Raw genomic sequence first — 15940 nt, 5'->3', positions numbered from 1 at the left:
GTCTCGGACAGTGGCTAAGGCAGGCTGCTCAAGACAAGAACAAGGCAAAGTATGTTCTCTTTCCCAGCCACTCTCCCAGCTCCAGCGACTTGCAGTTCAGCAATTTCCCTAGTCTGATGTGGCATCCTTTGCAGTTGTAGCCCTTAGTGGATTTTCTTTCATTTATTTGTATGGTTGCTTCTTGAACCCATATATTAACAATGAAACATCTAAATAGTTTTGCACAATTCATAAAAACAGTGAATTTTCTTCCCTACCTGTGTGCAATTCGATTTCATCTTTTTTGGCACACTCACATCAATATGCCATGTGTGCGATTGCCTCGTTGCTTTCTTCTACCTAAAATTGTTCACCTTACTGCTGACAACATTGGCTGATGCAAAGACAGAGGTGTAAACAGAAAGGGGACATCTGCAGATGTGGAAACACTTTAAAATAAAATATCTGTCAAATGGAAAAGAACAACAGTGATCAGGAAAGTAATTATGTTTTCCATCTTCCAACTGCGCGCATTGCAAAAGATGCAAAGTTCATTAAAAAAGGATGGCCTTGAAAAAAGTAGTTGACACTTTAATTTTTACGAGAACTGAACGATGAGATTTTCTGCTGCGTAAATGCTTGGAACTTCATTTTTAATCTGTCATCAGTAATAAACACACAAGCTGTAGAAATGTCAGTTGGGTTTATAGGAACTTAACACAAATATAACTAGAGATAACTCTGCAGAACAACTGGAAGCGTACAGCAGCAAAGCCCTCTTCACTCTCTGTCCACAGCTGTATAGAGGGTTAAGCTGTGACAAGTCAGCTGAAGGACTTGTCAGAATTATTATATGGCAATGTATTAATAAGCTGGAATTTGGCCCAAAGAGATGACACAAAAACCATTTTGCCGTGACAGATTTTCCCTGCCATCGGCTTTTTGAAGCTAAAGGCCCACAATGACTTGGTTTTTCCTATGGCTGGGAAGCAAGTGGCCGTGGCCTCCAACAGCCCCTGTCATTCACCTTCTTGATGCAGCGTCAGCAAGAACTATTAGGCCCTTCCTTCTGGAATTCAACACCAAACAGCCCAAATTTGGAGACTGGGAGGGAGACCTAATGCCAGCAATTCTTCAGCTAGTAGCTCTTCTTCCTATCTTTTTCCCATGCCTGTGACTCTGGCAAATGACTCAGTCACTTAAAGGGCATCACATACTTAGGGAGCTTCCTAAATTGGTACCAGCTAGATCTTACTTAGCACAGCAGGCTCCAGGGATGTAGAGCTGGGACTAAGCCTGTTGGAAACACAGCTCAGGCTATATGCTTTTGCAATCTGGTGGTAATAAAAACGAGCAGCATATCTCCTAAGCCTCTTCTTCAGACTGCTGACAGTTCTATGTGTCTAGTATGTAACTGGCATCAGACAAAGTGAGGTAAGCCTATAGAGTCAAAAATAAAAAACACTCACTAAACCAGATGTATTGCAGCTATCATAGTTTCCACTTATTTTTGCACATCTTTAATAATTGCCATTCTGAAATGGGATCAGCTGACTGGCTGTAACATATAACAAATATGTTCATGTTTATATATGTCCCTAGTTTCCTTCCCCACATGCACACATTTGAGAAGCCTCATGTTTTGCAGCCTTCACCCAAACATCTGCAATCATTTATGGAATAAAACAGTCTGCCATCTCAGCCTAGGTTTTTCAGTGCACACTACAACTGATGTCATTTTGGTATTTTGGATTTTCAAAAAGAAACAAATAGGTTTCCAGGCAAACCACATCACAGAACATGCCACGGTTATCAGTTCAAAGAGCCTCACTGGCTCAGCAGCTAGTGCTGTGTTTCATCACGTCTTCCTGAGGTCAGGCAGGGAAATGCTAGCCCAGGAATACACATCTGTGTGTATACAAATAGCTTCAGTCTTTGGTTGTTCTCTCCCCGACTGCCCCCTGAAACAATCCTCTGCAAAGCACAAGAACTGTCAAGTACAGGCTTGGCCAAGTACAGGCTTTAATATGAATCATGCTACTTTCTGGAACGTGGATATTTTGTATGTCATTTTAGGGATGAAGGAATACAGACTGACTGAATCTGAGATTGTTACTGCACTATCCCATCATTATGGGACTATGAAAAGGTCCCTCAAACTTATTTACAAAAGTGTATTCTGCTTACATTTTGTCTCTTCTCTAGCCCACACCAGAGCTAGGGTGAGAAATAAGCTCCCTAGCAATCCCAGAGCGTGGAAGTAAGACTGGATTCAGGATGGACTGCTTAGACCTTTGCTTCTCCAATTTGGCAAAATAAGCTAGACATATTTTGAGTTCCCAAGAGGACTCACCATGCATTCAGGTTCCAGTGAGTGACAGATTAGGCTGGACACAGCAGAGGCAAAGCAGAACCGCCTCTGGGGCCGCTCCCGGCTAACCTGAACACGTTTGCAGTTAGTAGCCTCGGGCAAATCCTGGGCTGATGCCTACGCAACTTTTCTGAAGCAAATTCTGCTGCATAAATGAAATGAAGGTGTTGTAGGAAGGGGGATGAGAGCATGCTAACAGCTCAGCATCAGTAAGTATTGATTAAACACTTTGCCTACTAATCCTGACAGGCTACCAGTGATAAAATTACATCAGACTCTAAAGACATCCAGTAAACTTTCTAAACAAGCATTCTTTATTAAAATTAGAGGAATAAACTGGTCAGGGGACTCAAAGGAGTACTGAATATTTATTAATACGTAAACCCTTTGGAAAAAGACATTATGCTAACTTGGTAAATGCAGGTGAACCTAGCTGAACTAGGGAAAATACGGTGTAGGAGACACTGTATTTTAGGTAGATGAAGTGTATTTCTGGAAGGGCTATAGTTTCAGAAGACCACAAACATCAAATTAAGTGTCCTAATACCTTGATGTAAAAAGATAAGCTAGAAATGAAGGAAATGCAAAAGTTGTCTGTAGAGAAAGACACATGTGACTCAAGAGTTTCAGCCTTGGAAACCAGTCCCTGTGTTGTCACTGGGACTACTGTCCGGTGCTTCCCTTCCCTGTTTGCAGTCTGACAGATGCAGGCACCCACTGCTGTGACTAAGATTCATTTATTGTAGGTTAAAAGTCCTCATGAAAGGGTCCCAAAGGGTGGGTGTTGTTCAAAGTAGGCACTCAGAAGCACAGGTTTCTAAAAATGTATTATTAAAGAGGAACTATATGAGCTTTGCAAACCATGTTTTCCCAAGGGCAAGCTGACCTTTTTTCCTTGTTCTTATCCCTGAGGTGTGGGATTTCTTTTCACAGACACAGATCCTGAAAGATTGTAGTGAGAAATGATTCTTCATGTTACAAATGCCTCCTCTGCTGTCTGTACATGCTGCCTGGCAAAACCCTCTGAGCTTTAAGGTAACATAACAATGATTACTTTTGAATGTCAGTCATGCTTGGCATTGCAAATTTTAACTGTAGTGCCTGGTTTTACATAAATGTGGTTGCTCCAACAGTTTAGAGGACTTGTCCTTTCCACAGGCATGCTTATCTGATGAATAAATTTAACATTCATAAGCATGTGACCTTGCTGTTCCTTTTTGACTCGAGATGCTAGTCAATTTTGGATTAGATGGTTGCTATTCCTAGGAAAGGACTGTGGTGATGGAGTAAGCATCAATCTTTGAATTTTTTTTAACAAAGAATAAAAGGAGTCTGACTTCCTTCAACTCTGGAAGAATCAGAGACAAAGATTTCTGTCTTGCAAATCTAAGCTGCTATCAGCACATACTTTAACCAAAAATTGTCACTCCATATTCCCACCGACCCTCAGTGTCATGCCCTGAAGTTTTCTCTGCTATATCTGGTATTTTTGATGTACCCGTGTGAGTTTCTGTTGTTTCTGTCATGCACTGATAGACAGGTACAGCTCAACAAATCAGTGCCCCAGCTCCTGTGTTTGCTATTGCGCTTTGGTCTTAAGAAATATTCACCATGTTTTTATGTTTTGAGTGACGACAACATATTGCTTCAGGTCTGTAAAACAGCTTGTTTTGGATATCTGTACTCAATGGAGGACAGTTGTTAAACCCACAAGCTCCTGTGCAGATTCTCCCCATTCCTCAGCAATTCAACGTTCTCTGGGCCAATCAGCAGAATTAATCATAAAAACTACTTTACAAAAAATATTATTTCCCTTTACCACAGTGTTACAGTACTGTTGCAGAAGAAACACCTGCACTACTCAGGACTTGTGGGCAAGTCACAAAGAAATGTTTTAGCCTCACATAGAAAGGTCACACAGAAATGTTTAAAAGTCTGTAATGAAAACGTCCCCAGTGAACGGGCTGCTCACAAAGGATTATGTCAGCTCCTTTCAGAGGACAAGGACAAGGTTTGATGGTAGTTGTCTTCAGTGGTAGAACTGATGCAGATACCTTAGCCATTTCCTGCCACTTCTGCATCGCCACATCCCTACCTGTACTAAAACACATCAGTTGGATGGTGCTGTCAAACAGATCAGGTACTTGATACACATCACTGCTTTTACATTCAGGTTTTTTTTTTTCCCCTCTTCTTTTTTCTTTCTTTCTTTTTTTTTTTTTTAAAAAAAGCCAGATTCACAGCACAGCTCCAGAAAATAGCCGTATTAGCAGAGTTGGAGGGAGCAATGAACTGTGAAGAAGGGATAGAGATACCATACAACAGTATCACTTCTGAAGACAGAGCGCTGTCACTACAGCCTCACTTTAAGTGCATGGAGGAGCCCCTGTCTTTACACTGATGATGAGAGCAGCCCACGGAGATTTATTTTCCTAGGCTGAGCTTGGCCTTTTTATATAACCTTTACTTCTCTCTATATTGTAGGAAGATTCAAATCTGTACGCTGTTTTTTACCTTCAAAAACAGGAGCAGTGTATTACCTTACAACCAAGGAATCAGACCTGAAGTCACAGAGATACTGACATTTAAACTGATTTACAAAACCAAACCTACTTAAACCTTTGGTCTGCATAGATGTTTCTGTGAATTTTACCATGCACCTATCAACATCATTAAATACCTAAATACATTTCTCCTCCTCTACATTTATGTTGGTGTAATTAAGATGAGAATTTGATTCTAGCTCTCTTAGGGTTCTTTTTTACCTATTGGAGGAAAAAGATTTACTGCCTGGATAATTTGTGTATGGTTCTGATTTAATGAATCAACAATTAAACACCCACCTCTAATAACACCCAGATCTTTTAAAAGATCTCTACAATACAAGTCATCCACCTGAATGTATGAAGCATCTTCTGTGCTCACCATTATAACAATGTCAAGATCCTCTTTTTGTGCTGGTGAGCTCTATAAAGCCGACACATCTAAGAAGAGAATAGACTCATCTCCATTAGATCTTACACACCTGCAATAAAACTGTAAAATAAATAGTTTTGTTGCAGAATCCTTCACCTTGGCAGCATTGTGAAAGCTGGGGTATACAATTTAACATTGGGCTCAGCCTGGATTTACTTTAATATTCGTCAATGAAAGGATGATTTTTAAAGAATACCCCTTTGAGACCAGAACAGAACTTTGAAGTCTTTTCTGCTGAAGAGACAGCTGGATTGTGTATGAGCTGATCTTTGCTTCATATTCCACAGGTGAGCCTCAGTGTAGTGGCTGTGGGAAGTTAAGTACCAGGTAAATAATAGAAACTAAAAGCAGTCGGTGCAGAAGCATTAATTACATGTGGGGAAAAAAGCAGAGAGTGAGTCTCTGTTTTAGTTCATTGTCTTGGAAGTTCAGTGGTGAACAGGAGAAGGCTTCCCACCTGCTTCAGCATTGTGTGAACTGTAATGGAGGTGGGTCAGTTTATTCATTGAAATGTTTTTCTAAAAAATACTGGCATAGATTCACCTTGGGGCTGTCTGCTTGTTTTCTTTCAATCAGTTACTGAGAATCGAGCAGTTGCAAGAGCCTCTACATGGAAAGCCCAGGGGATTCACTTTTCCTGGTCCAGGCCAGCTGAGACTTCATGGGCAGAAGGAGGACAGGCTTTTATCAGGTGCAAAATATAGGTACAGCTGCTGAAAGGGCAGCTCATTTCCAGTGCGTAGATAACCGCTCGCTTCTTTCCTATCAGTGTACCCAGATTTGCTTCCATGGAATACCAGGGCACCTGGGGAGATGGTTGCACCCTGGTCCCTTTCCAGCATGCAGCACACCTCGCGACCAGGACTCTCAGGGTCTGAGGACTCACCAGTGCAGACGCAGGCACTCTGACAGAGGGAGGGCATGTGTGGATGGACCAGGAGAAAAGACTCATTTAATAAACAAGTGAAAAGGGTTATTTCTTATTTCCTGCTCATCCGGCTCTGGACATTGAACTGTAAGCCTCTAGTATTGCAAACAGATCTTAAAAAGCTACTGGACCATAAGGGGGTGTTATGCAGCAACTCCTTGGTACAAAGAATCAGTACACTGGAGTCAGCACTGAAGAATGATGATGAACGCAAGCTCTTTCAAACATCACTAGAATGAATGGTTTCACGGTTTACATTTTTGTAGTGTCATGTCATCTGAACTTTTTTCTTTGGTTGGAAACCTCAGTCACGCTATTTACAAGTACCATATCCCGAGGCTGTCCTTTCCTAGCTCTCCAGTAGAACAATAACTCCCTCTGGTGTTTGCCTGCTATTGTTACTGCCTCAGCCGCAGCCCAGGGAAACCCTGCCAGATGATGCATAAACCCTCTTTCCTTGGTCGATGGTATTTTACGCTTGGGCAGAAAGGACAGTGTGTGCCCATCAGGCACACCCCCAGGGGCACTCAGGTCTGCAGGTGAACATCACCACATCCCGACAAGCGGATTGCCAAACTCTGCCGCTGCCGAGCAGCTCACGGTGCCAAAGCCTCATTAACATGCTCCCTGCGTTTATTTAATTACGCAAACAGTAGGCTTATTGCAATGTGTCTGGATGCTTTATTTGATGAACACTGGAACTTACCGACCCAGTCCCGAGAGGGTCAGGATACATACAGGGATATGTCAAGTGGCTGGATGGTAGTTCAGAGTTAATGAATTGCTGTGTTCTGCTCTTGGGACAGACAATGTGGAACTGCCACTCAGCTGCAAACTTATTTATAGGCATGCTGTCACAGCTTTAAGGCTCAAATCTGACCTACAAGTGAGTTTCAAGCTATATCTGCAGGCAGAGGAAACAAAATGGGATGCAAGGGAATTAAGTTCCTGTCCTTAGGGCTAGACCTTACTTACCTATTGCCACAGTAGTGCTGATTGCCAATTTTTTAAAGCAAAATTTACAAGAATGTATAAACTTTTTATGTTAAAAATGCATCACACAATAATTTAGAAATAAACACCCAATACAATTTTCTTTTCCAGATTTTTGCTGTAATCAGTTGATGAAAAAAATCTGCAAGACAAGACAAGATGAAGGAAACTAAATGTGTGAGATATGCCTTTTGCCAAAGAGAAGAGGCTATGTTTCTGGGCAGTTTAATAGAAATTCCTTCCAAAGAATCATGTGATCATTCAGCTGGATGCTCTCTCCAACCAGCCCACAGACTTTTTATATTTGACCTAAATGTCTGGAGGTTTTTTTTTTTCCCCCTTTTTTTCCTTCAGTATATTACAGAACAAGAATCTGTAAGCTGATTATTGTTGCTGTTAATTCACTTCTGAATGCAAACATCTTCGCATATTTCAAACACTGGTGTATAGAGCTGAAATCAGGAAAGTTAAAAGAGCTTGAAAGCTCATACTAAATCCTCATCCTTGTTACAAATAGCCCTGTGGCAGAAGGCGCTCTGGCCAAGGCCTTGTATTATACAGTGTGTAACCATACTACACCTTTGATGTAAAACAACTGCCCTTTAATGTGCTGTAATCTCTTATCCCCTTTGTGTCTCAGATAATAATCCTCTTGCATATGGTAATCCTCAAAATCACATGTGCTTTTGAAAGCTTTTCTTTTGGAAATTATTCGTATCCATTTTCTGGGCACTGGCAACTAAATATTACAGAAAACCTGATTCTTCTGTTTTTGACCAAGACAGTCTGATTTTTTTTCATATTCCAGATTCACTGCTTGGCTGGAAGTCAGTCAACAAAATGAGTAAACAGCTTCTAGTTGTCCAGCAGAACAGTGGCGTGCCTACTTTTTGTTTGGTCAAGACAGAGGCACACTATTTCTGGGAGGGTTAACAGGAAACAAGTGAAGCAACATTTTCTATTTGGGTTGTAGAACAGAGTATTAGAAAAGAAAGATCTAGCTGTCTAGAATGATTTAAATATATGTCCTCCTGGACTACTAAAACAAGCTAGTAAAAGAAAAATTCCCACCTTGGCAGTAATAATCAAGACCCCTAGCACTGGCACCTGGACATTTACAAGCATACTACTGGCTACTCAAAGTTCCATTATTGCAAGATTAAACTTTTTTTAGATATTGCCACCTTAAGTCAGAGGTAGAGGTTACACCATTAGGTAGAGAATAGAATTACTTCATCAGATCAGCATGTTTATTTAAATGACCTAATCGTGACAATAGGTGATGACTACAATGCGAGTCTCATCAGGTCAAATATAAGATCCTAAATGACATAAAGTGCATTAATTGCAGGACATGATGAATATTAGCCTAAGAGTTAAAAAAAATCTTTTTATTTGCTGACAAATGTGCACATTACCATAACGAATTTGTAGCGAGCTAGGAGGGGTGCTGAGGTACAGCTTCCAATGATACAACAGCACAAACTGCAGATCATATGATCGCATCTTGTCTGTCCAAGCGCAGCCAGCTTGCCTTGCTCACTCTCTGAAAGACCAAGCAGAGAAATTTCTCCAGGTTTTTTTTTTATGGAGGGCAGGGTCTGCTGCCAGCAGGACAGATCCTGCTTGTACTGCTGAGGTCTAGGGGCATTTTATCCCTTTTGCCCTTGTTGGGAGGTGGTCCCCACTGTCCTTGGGCACGAGGATCACCCATCTGCAACCCCTCTGTGTTGGTCTGTCCTACACAGCCACATTGTCCTCCCCTCTCCTGGGCCAGCATGCAGAGTGAGGGATCAGCCATGGGCTCTGGGCCAGCTGCTGACTCGTGGCAGCTGCCCTGGGGATGATGGATAAATGTGCCTGAGCTAAACAGCACAGCTCTCTGGCATCCTGAGTTAACATTTCATAGTGTTCATCACTTAATCTTGTGACCACAAGAGGCTTGAAGTTTCTCCTGAAGTTCTGTGAAACTCTTATCCTCGTACAAAATAAAAATTACCTTGCACTTACTTCACTCAGATTATAATGTATTCCTCGTGAGTCACAAACCTGAATGCAAACTCCCCATGTTCAAGAGTTTGAGGGATGGGGTCTTGGTGGTCTCTCAGCCTAAGCAGCTTTGAACTTTGTTGGAGGTTTAGGGATGCCTTGCAGACCTGTAGGTACTTCTTTGCAGTGAACTGCGGTAGCACATGTGTCGTAGCTCAAAGACTGCCACCCAGGCATAGCACGAACAATAAATAGTACTGATAAACACTCCAAGCTGAAGTGGGCTGCACGTGGGAATCAGGCAGTACTATTTCTAAAAGAAAGGCAGGAAATTAGGCTCTCTTATGCCATTCCAAATGTTTACAGTAAATCAGCAAAATTAATCGTTCTAGCAGAGAGAAACTCTACTCTCACTGAGAAATTCACTGTACTCCAAGCAAACTAGCCAAATATTAATTTCCTTACAGCTGTTTTCACCATTTATTTCCTTGATTTGCCAAAATTAAGTCAGCTGAATTTTCTCATGAGTGCAAACATTTGTGTTGCAAAAAATAAGAAACTCAAGTATTTAATCCATTTTTAGGAAATAAAGTTAACTTATCAACTATAAGTGCTAATCTTCCCATCTCATATGAAAGTCCAGAAACTCCAGACAGATAAAAAACACTTGGGTAACTTGACTGTTTGCACAAAGTTTTAGATTCTGAACATTGAAGGCAAATGCCAGTCAAAAGGAACCAGTTTTAATTTGGTCAGTAGAAAAAAGTGAGGTAAAACACCAAGGTTACAAGCAAGACTGCTAGGAAGACGCTAAACAAATTTTTTCATGTAGATGCATCAATGCATATAAAAAAGAAGTAACCTCATCTCCTTCATTCCTCTCTCTAAGGAGGATTTGAAGTCCAGAAGTCACAGGAAGCATGTTTGCTCTTTTTAGTCCTCAGCTAGATGATGACAAGCAACTCTAGTTTGCCAAAGCTTCATTAAGTAATCACTTTGCCAAACTTCGTTAGCAGTGTATTGATTCGAAAAACACAACTTTTAAATTATGAAATATGTTGCCCCATTCCATTTCTGAACTTTTAAAATCAGCATAATCACTCCTAAATCACTGCTTTAATGTTTGTTGATTGAAAAACAAATTATTGAGGTAAGAGCTAATATTTATAATTAATACTATCTCTTTCATCCTAATACTTAACTGAAATGAGATTAAGTAAACAAGGATTAAAATAGAAGCCAATGTAAACCCACTGCGTATATGTTATTACTATGAGGAGAAGAAAACTTTAGTATTAAGATGAGAAGCTTAATGTTATCAGCACTTACAAGACTGGAATCAGAATGTCCAGATTAAAATTCAGGCTCTAATTCCCTTTTTATCTCAGCTTTCTCATCAATGATACAGGGCTAATAATCCTTACTTTTCTCATCCATGGATTGTTTCAAGGATGAAATATACAATGTACAGTACAATATACAATGTACAGTTGAGTATTACCATAATTAGTTTAAAAAGTATGAATGAAATAATGAAGATGTATCATAAAAGTAAAGAAATAGGTGATTTAAAACTATAAATGCACAACACTGAATTCATCAGGAAATAATAACAGTCTGATGAGGAAAAGAAATTAATCTTTTTTTCTTCAGTGGCAAGGAAACAAAATTTCAGAAATCACTATCTGACCTTTTTTTCACGTATTTCCCTCTGAAGAGGTCCATTCTGAACAGGTTTATGGAGTAATTTTTTAGACTTAAACCTATTACAGGTGCAACTATCTTTTGATGTACATATGGGTAGAGTCTAAGATTTTCGCTTTATAGTAGAGTGGTTGTACAGAAAAAGAACAGGAGTAGGGAACTAGTAAAATGTTGTAATTAAATGGGTTTCAAAACACCTAGCGATACATATAAAAGAAACTGCAAAGCCCTATTTAATTACCTAACCGCTTAATTCTCCCACTTAGAGAATTCATGAAGAACATAAATGGCATGATGGTGTAACTAACTACAGAAAGAAAAAAAAATCTCCTTAAAATATTAATGCCAGCAAACATCATCCATCACAATTTAAGATAACATATGACAAGCATAATCGGCTCATTATTTTTCCAAGCCATCAGTAGAACAAGATCAATGATAAACCTTACAAGTTACAGCAATTTATCAGTTGCTTGTAAACTAGTTTAGCTATATTGCCTTAAAAAGTGTGTTGCTATATACCAGGTAATGGTCCAACTCCCTTTTTCACATCATGGACATCACCTAGTTACCTCTTCTCTACAGTGGACTTTCAGGACTCACTCCATTGATAAACACGGGAGTGAAATGCTTTGGAAAATTTGGCCCTTTAATTTTTTTACTCCTAATCTTAGCAAAACTTCACACCAACAAGCATCTGCTTATCATTCAAAACAATGTCACTTAGTGGCCATTGGTGGGTTTCATCTCAGAAAAGACAGTCAAAACCCAAATCTTACATTTACATTTATGACTGATACACAGAAATTCCAATCCACTTCACAATTCTAGGCATTTCTAAATCAATATGAAGGCTTAAACCCCAATGGGATTTTCAGCATAAATTAATTTGTTTGGGTTGTAGGATATGGAACTGATTTAGTTATTCTTTCAAAGGCAAAATCAGAGTCATCTTATATACCTTTCTAAAAATGCTTCAGGAGCAATTAACTGAATCAGGGACACAACATGGATAACCTATGGCAAATGTATGCAAAGGTCTACCTTTGCACGTTGTTTTTTGCTATGGAGACATGTCAATGCTTTTTATGACCTGAGGATCCGTCTGTATACTATGTAACATGAGGATAAGATCAAAACGGCAGAATTTGAAAAGAGACTGTAAAACTGTCAGATTTTGCATGCTGACACACTTATTTGTGTGGTGCTACACCGTTCTGTCCTGTCTGATTAAAATCTGGAATAATTTTAAAATGAACCAACATGACATCAAAAGTACAATGCTATGATACCATAAGCATTTTTGTTTTTCTGCAGAAAGTGAATCCTTTATTAATCGCATTCACGGTTAATATGACAGTTATCTGAAGAAAAATATTTTAATGATAGGCATTGGTCTAGATATTAAATTTCCACAGAAAAACAAGGAAGAACATATGATACCATTTGGCTGTCATAAAATCCATGAAGATGTCATCTTTTGTCATTTCAAAGTAGCTTTAAACCCTTCAGTTAAGACATGCAGGTCTATCATTATGTCAAATCCCAAGCTTTTAACACCAAACACATGATTAGTGTTGTCAGATCTGTCAAAACTCAACAACTTCGGCAGATACTAAATGCAGTAGCAGCGACTTGGTTGCCAGCACCTGGTCGGCTCTAGCGGTGCCTGCTGCAAGACCGGGTCGGGATGCTCCTGGCAGCCCCCTGGGGTGACCTTCTGGGCTTTCACCTTCTCTAAAAGACCCTGGGCAAGCCTGAGCGCAGGGTGAGCTTTCTCGATGACAGAGGGACAGTGAAGAGATTTAACAGGTGGCTGGTTGCTTGACTTTCTGTTTAATTGACCATCTTAATGCTTCTGAGATCAAATTATATTGCTTACAGGGTGTTATGAAACACTACTTTGGACGGGGTATTTTTTGTTATTATTGAAATCAAGTAACTGAATGCAAAGGGCAGCTGTGCAAGAAACATATTTTGTAGCCAACACCATATCGTATTACGTTATACTACCAAAAGCACACAATGAATGTCAGATGGTGTAAGCTTTCACCGGCCCGTCTTCTGTAGCTGCATCCTTCCTGAATGAAGACATATTATGATAACAACTAAAAAATATTTTAGAGTTTCAGTTTTCAAAGAGTGATTTCTTGTATAGTTATTATGTGCCCAACTCTATGTAGCTCAAGGTTTGAACGCATAAAACCAAATATACGTACAAAACTTATGAAAGCTTTTCATGCCAGAAATTGATAATTTCAACTTTGATATATCAGGTCCTTACAGGATTTGAAAGAAGCAGCTGCACAGAACAATTAGGCAGCTGGAGATCAACCCTCTGCAGTGATATAAAGCTCCAGTTTCTGAGCCTGCAGGGATATGAGATATCAGATTTTAAGTAGTGACGTCTTAACATGCGGAAGAGCTGTCACTGCTGTTTTTGGTTTCAAGAAGGGAAATTATTTCTGGGGGTAAAGCCAAATTTAAAGAGGAAACATTTTGGGGGTGTATTAATGCTAAAGCTGGAAACTCTTTGAAATGGCAAACATTTGAAACAGCATAGTATAAGTCTTCCTTTTAAACATTATCACTACATTTACATTTTCTGAAATACTTGATTTTTAGCCTTGTTTACAATGTGTTCTAGTGCATTTGTGTGCGATAACTCTTACAACCCAAAGGCCAAATGGTAACAGCCTGTAGGATCACTTTGTTCCAGCATTTTTCAGTCTCTGCCAATTTCTTTTTAGTAATAGTTTTTTTATATTTGTAATATTATTATGATTCATCAGACCTGTAGACCCTTAAAAACTGCACAGAGAACATGTAAAAGTGCTTTACATATACCGACATTGAATTCTGCAAGTGTTCAAGAACTGGGGGGACCTCTCTCAGAGCTAGCCAGGTACTATAGGATCCCCAGCAGTGCTTAGCTCCATTTGCATCTTCTGCTTATAGAAGAACTCCATGTGATACTTGAAACTATTTAGAGTGAAAACAGCAACCCTCAGTTACGAACATTAGTGGTTACAAAACCCATGTATTGGAGATCCCAGGGGACAACACACACACAGGGGCATAAGCTAAAAACTAAAACTAAAATTTTAAACTAAATTCGAGGTAGGGAGAAATGAGAGGACAGAAGATTAGATATAAAATGTATATTATGTGTTTTTCTATATAATCAATATAGCCATACATGTGCACATAATACATAAGCCTTCCTAGAGGATCCTGGAAGAACAATAAAAGGCCTGTACTCTAAATGTAAAAAGTAACAGCCCTTATAAATCTTAACTTAGTCCCCTTGGCTATTTCTTCACAAAATGGCTATTAATTCAGTACACAGGAAAAGCAGTGCTCATCTGATCAGCAACTTTGTCATTCATGGAGTTTTCCTTCTTGTTCAATGTGCAGACCCAACATAGATCTACTAAAAACAGTTCATACCACACCCAAAAGACAGAATGACTATATTCTTGGTGGATAACCTTTTCTTTCAGAAAAATTACTGTATTTTAAAGTAAGGACCCTTCTGAGGAAAAGGGAGGTCAATTACTCCCATTTCAGAGGTGGGGAAATGAAAAGCAGAACAGTCAAATTTAAGATTATCTACAGTTTTTAGTGCCCAGTCTGAGTTGTTATCTAATTTTCCGGATTACATCTCCTACATGCAAAGGAGAGCTCCCTGTGACTTCAGTTCTCAGCACTTCCACAAATCAAGTCTGCATCTCCAGCCAGAGACATATGAGAAAAGGATCTCAAAGCAGGCAGACATGTCCCTGCCCATGGCAGGGGGGTTGGACCAGATGATCTTTAAAGGTCCCTTCCAACCCAAACCATTCTGTGATTCTATGACATCTGCAGGAAATGACTTGTTTAACATCACACAGGAGCTTTGTGTCAGAAGCGGGGCAGAATCCAGCTCTCCAGGGGAGCTTTCCATGGGTTTAACTGTGAGAGCATTCTTTTTATCACTTCAGTTCCCTGGTCTTATTTGGTACACACCTTGCTTCTGCAACAAATGAACATTGGCCTCAGAGGACAACAGCTGCAAAACATTCAACAGCATTTTTTGTTTCTCTGTCTATTTATGCTGTCTTTTTAAATTTCTGTGCTGTCTTGTTGAGTCATTTTGAGTTTTCTGTATTTTAAAAACTAACTACTTCAGGTTGTAGTCTGGAAAAACTTATATTTTTCAGTTTAAAGCTTTTCTGGGTCTTTTTGGGCTCACTATGAGGAATAGGCTGAGGCTGATCTACCTCAAAACATCAACAGTCGTCTTGCCTTGCCAGTCACCACCCTCCTAACTTTTAGTCCCAGGCTTACCACAGTGCCATTCTGGCTCCTCGTCCATCTCAGAGTCATCAGCAGTTTATAGGTATCCTATGAGGTGACCGTTTTGTCTTCCTGACACGTCGCTCTTGCAGCTCAGTTTGCTTAGGTAAAACCTTGGCCCTTGGTTTGAACATCTGTATTCCAAGGTTTCACATGAAAATCTCAACACTGGCTTTTTTTCCTTAAACAAAGTACATAGGCACGGCATGGTGTTTAAGAGTCTTTTTTTCTTAGCATGTGAAAATCTTTAGCTTGAGAAAGAAAACCATCTTGCTGAATATGTTATGCATTATCTTTCTTTTTTAAAGATGACCATGGAAGACAGTAAGTATTTGCATTCTGCTTTGGTCTCTACACTAGGAAGCAATGCTTGCTGCAGAATTACTTTCAGGGAACCAGACATCCATACATTAAGTGAAGATCTCTGGAAGAAATCATTAGCTATTTGCTTTATGTGATCCCCATTGTTCCAACATGATATGCATAAGTAAAACCAGTTGTTCTCAGGTCTTGCAAAAGTGATGTCCATCTGTGTCAATGGGAAAGGCCAGAGAGCTGCATCACTGCTTGGTAGGGCTTACTGCTGGTGCTAATGAAGAACAGTCATGGAGGAGGAGGAAGCAGCCACATCTCATTTTGGTCATTGGTCTTTAGGAAAGTTA

The 15940-nt window shown here is 39.8% G+C and overlaps 1 protein-coding gene across 4 annotated transcripts in view; it reads right to left on the bottom strand.

Moving 5' to 3' along the window:
• Positions 1–15940, bottom strand: part of DLGAP1 (DLG associated protein 1) — a 151931-nt gene that overhangs the window by 69334 nt on the left and 66657 nt on the right. For 2 of the 4 annotated variants that reach the window (XM_075728316.1, XM_075728318.1), the window contains exon 6: positions 12673–12677. The exons of the other annotated variants lie outside the window; for them this stretch is intronic. In XM_075728316.1, coding sequence (XP_075584431.1) covers positions 12673–12677 — 5 coding nt within the window. The remainder of the gene's footprint in view (positions 1–12672; positions 12678–15940) is intronic. 4 annotated transcript variants of the gene reach the window in all.

This window comes from Pelecanus crispus, chromosome 2 (genome assembly GCF_030463565.1).
Source record: "Pelecanus crispus isolate bPelCri1 chromosome 2, bPelCri1.pri, whole genome shotgun sequence".
Classification (NCBI taxonomy): Eukaryota; Metazoa; Chordata; class Aves; order Pelecaniformes; family Pelecanidae; genus Pelecanus; species Pelecanus crispus.
Note: the sequence above shows the minus strand (reverse complement) of the source record. Positions and strands in the feature narration are given on the sequence as shown.